Source organism: Cystoisospora suis (genome assembly GCF_002600585.1).
Source record: "Cystoisospora suis strain Wien I chromosome Unknown contig_3533, whole genome shotgun sequence".
Taxonomy (NCBI): Eukaryota; Apicomplexa; class Conoidasida; order Eucoccidiorida; family Sarcocystidae; genus Cystoisospora; species Cystoisospora suis.
The window spans coordinates 3,086-7,213 of record NW_027156328.1 but is presented as its reverse complement, the minus strand read 5'-3'; the positions used below and the strand labels follow the sequence as shown (position 1 = coordinate 7,213).

The 4,128-nt window shown below is 47.5% G+C and overlaps 1 protein-coding gene across 1 annotated transcript; it reads left to right on the top strand.

Moving 5' to 3' along the window:
- Window positions 1-184: 184 nt before the first annotated feature.
- On the top strand, window positions 185-3,867 carry CSUI_006871 (retrotransposable element tf2 155 kda protein type 1; the record flags this gene model as incomplete). The annotated part of the gene is made up of 4 exons (XM_068067022.1): window positions 185-190; window positions 487-1,555; window positions 1,584-2,384; window positions 2,951-3,867. The coding sequence occupies 4 exons, from the start codon at window positions 185-187 to the stop codon at window positions 3,865-3,867; spliced, it is 2,793 nt and encodes a 930-aa protein (XP_067921003.1).
- Between the last annotated feature and the right edge of the window lie 261 nt (window positions 3,868-4,128).

The following is a 4,128-nucleotide window of genomic DNA, read 5'->3' as shown; positions in this document are numbered from 1 at the left end:
CGTCTGTTGGGCTTGGCCCGGCTGTGTACGCTTGCCTTGGCTTTGTACGCCTTACGATCGCCATTCTGCTAAAAATAGGCCACTATTTAGTGGCGATCGAGTGAGGATTTGCAAAATCCTGACATCTCAGAACTGTCCTCCGATCCGCAGAAGTTAGATGACAAATTTAGAGTTACGTGCGCAAATGGAAGTGAGTTGGTGACATCGTCCGATCTGCGTGACATACCAGTACTGTGCAACTCATGGAAGGGGACCGTAGATTTGTTGGTGGCTGACGTCGGATACCCTGTGTTGCTGGGAGGAGACTTCCTTAGTCGGTCAAAGGTGATTTGGGACTTTGGGACAGGTCACCTAAGATTTCCGCCAACAGAAAGTGGTGTACCCAAGGAGCAAAAGATCACTTGGGTTCCAAGGAAGAAGAATTGACATTGCGAGAAAGACTTAAAGGAAAGGCAGAAGTTTGTTCAACAAGCAGGGACACCGCAGACGGAAACGAGCAAATTCTCTCATCGACTTCTGGAGGGCGGAAAGCTACGAACGGGAACCGCCCTTGGTATCGACTCTCTCGCAAAGAAACAATCGTTTGTGGTTGCGGACGCAGTAAACTGGCAGAAACTCGCAGTTTCCCTGGTGCGGGCAGATAAATCGCTAATCTCGGACAAATCGCCACCCTCTCCGTCGAGCAGCGAAATTGAAGAGGGGACTTACGTCCAAGTAAAGAAATGGTCCAAACGTAAAAAAATAGAGTGGATGGGCATTGCTAAAATCTCCCTAGCTGAACAAAACGAAAGCAGTACTTCTGAGTGTTTGACCCTTGTAGAACAAGAGCCGAACGTGGAACGACTTCCCCCGGAACTGCAGGGAGTTCTGGATTTGTTTAGCGACCTTTTCCAGGAGATTCCGACTGGAGGCATCAGAAGAAGGAATATTAAACATCATATACCCACTCTGCCAGACCGTCTGCCCGTTTACCCAAAGCAGTGTTACAATTTGTCTGATCAACACCTGCCAGAACTGAAGAAGCAGCTAAAGGATTTACTGGAGAAACAAATTATTACACCTTCCCAGTCACCAATTGCTGCACCCGTTTTCTTCGTGAGCAAAAAAGATGGGACACTGAGGATAGTGATTGATTATCGCGCCCTCAACGCAATAACCATTCGAGAGGAATATCCGATACCGAGGATCCACGATCTTATCAATCGGCTTGGTAAAGCAAAATGGTTTTCAACTTTAGATCTACAATCGGGATATTACCAGGTGGAAGTTTCAAAGCCCGACCAATGGAAAACGGCCTTCCGGACACGATACGGCACGTTCCAATTTACAGTTATGCCGTTTGGCCTAGCTGGAGCCCCGTCTACTTTCCAGAAGTTAATGCAGAATGTATTCTTTGACGAACTGGACAAAATTCGTCACTGTCTACCTGGACGACGTCCTGATTTTTTCCGAGACCCGGGATCTGCACCTCCGCCACTTAGTACAAGTTGTTACAAAGATGAGAAGAGAACAGCTCTATGTCAAACTTTCCAAATGCCAATTCTGCAAGAAAAAGGTGCAGTTCCTAGGATTTGTCATCTCAGATGAAGGCGTGTCAGCAGACCCCGACAAACTCAGCACGCTAAGGGAGTGGCCTGAAATCCTAACTGACCGCAAGCAGCTCCACGGTTTTCTTGGATTGGTCGGGTACTATCGTAGACTGGTCCCCAACCTCAACAGATCTGCCCATTCTCTTCATCGATTGCTATGCAGTGATTCCGATGTGGTCTGGCGGCAGGAGCACTCAGAGGCCGTGCGCTCGCTAAAGGAGGCATTGGTCAATGCAGCGGCTTTGAAAAATTATGACCCAGATAAGTCCATTACGATTAAGACAGACGCTTTGAAACACGCCATAGGCGCGGTTCTAGAGAAGGACGGGGTATCCATAGCTTTCGAGTCTAGAAAGATGTCCGATAGAGAACGATTCTTACCGGCATTTGAAAGTGAACTGTTAGCTATTGTGTACGCACTCATGAAGTGGAAATCGTTTATCGGAACCAAACTAGTCACTATCCAAACAGACCACGCCACTCTAGGTAGAATTTTACAGCAGAAAAATGTGACCACGCGGCTAGGTTATTGGTTAGATAAACTAGCTGGCTTCAATATTGAGGTTATTTACAAGCCAGGCAAACAAAACGTAGTAGCCGATGCGATAAGCAGAAGGCAAGATTTCATCGCACTGTTGGAAGTCGCACCCATAGATAGTACGCCATCCCCAATCCAGGAACTAGCAAACTGGAAGATAGCTTACGCAGCGTGTAGCGACTTCAAGCGACCGCACGCGATTGCTGTAGACCAGTCCAGCAAAACAGAGACTCAGCGCTCAGTTCTATATGAGCACCGTGAGTATAGCTGGGGTGGTAAATTTCTCTGGGTTAGGACAAAGTCATGATGGAAAGTTGCAGTTCCACAAGAGAAATTCAGAGTCAGCCTACTACAACAGTATCACGACCATGTATTGGCCGGACACCCGGGCATCGACCGTACACGAACCGCTCTACGCACCTTATTTTGGTGGCCGAAAATGAACGACGATGTCGTTTCTTTTGTACAGTCTTGTGTGGCGTGTGCCAGAGGAAAGAACTCCTATTTGCGGCCTGCAGATGGCTACAACCACTACCTATACCTTCTGTACCATGGGACGACATAGCCGCTGACGTAATTGTAGGGCTCCCTCTATCCGAACAAGGATCAGATGCAATTGTTACTATCATTTGTAGGCTAACCCAGATGGCTCACTTCCTGCCAGTGAAACAGACCATTACGGCTATAGGGTTAGCAGATCTCGTTAAAGAGGTAAGCAGGCTACATGGGGTCCCTAAGTCAATTGTAAGTGATAGAGACCCGAGGTTCACAAGTGAAGTTTGGGAACGTCTGTGTAACGTCCTAGGTATCCATATGTCTACAGCTTACCATCCACAAACAGAGGGTCAAACCGAGCCAGCCAACCAAGAAATAGAACAGATGTTGCGCTGCGCACTGATAGGTAACGAAAACACATGGGAATCAACACTACCCTTGTTCGAATTCGCTTATAACTCAACGCAACACTCCAGCACCAAGAGTGCACCTTTCGAACTGCTCTACGGGTTTTTACTAACAAAACCTACCTGTCAGCAACTTCGCATCCCAACTACTTCTGCCTTGGAGATTTTACCATTACAGGCCATTAGCAAGGTTCATCGAGCTAAACAAGAGTTGACTCGAGCACAAAAATATCAAAAACAATATGCCGACCATCATCGACGACCTGCAAGCTTTGAGGTGGGACAGAAAGTTTGGTTGTGGGAGTCAAATTTGCCATTAGACCGATATTCAAAAGCCCTGCGTCCAAGATTCGTCGGGCCGTTTCCCATTTCTCGGAAAGTTGGGGAGAATGCAGTTGAATTGAAATTGCCGCCGTCCTGGCTGATTCACCCTGTTTTGCACGTATCTCTCCTCCAACCGATGGTGGAGCAACCTCCGCATTTGCAGCGAACTACTTGGCAACAACAAGCCTTTCAGGGGAGTAACTGTTTAGTGGAGGGTATACTAGACCACTGTCAAACAGATAACGAACCACAATTTTTAGTACAGGCACTTGACGGACCCACCACCTGGATGTACGAGCAAGATTTACAAGGAGCAAAACAACTCATTAAAAATTATTTCAGAGGGCGGACGAAAGGACGAACTCGAAAGCAAGGCATGCCCCAGGACCTCCCCTCCTCAGAAGCAAACACACCGCCGAAGTACTTCCTACGCCCACGACCCCGACAACACCTTCGATTTGTCAAGAGCATCGCAATCCTGAGGGAGGAAGGAGTGTCAGAGAAGATTCTCTGACCCTTGAGATAATTCAAAAAGACAAAGGGGAAGAACGTAAGGCGCCTTGCCGCTTACTCTTTAGCGCACTATTTTTGGCAGCACACCCCCCCCACTCCCCGTTCCTGACATTCACAAACACGTCTCGCCGAATCATCTTTCTACAGTGTGCCGTAGAAATTCAAGAGTCGGAGTTTTTTTTTTCTGGTTCTCCCGTCGATATTTGACGTGACACAGGTTTCGTTACAGATTTTTACCCATCATCCAAGATATATTTATCTA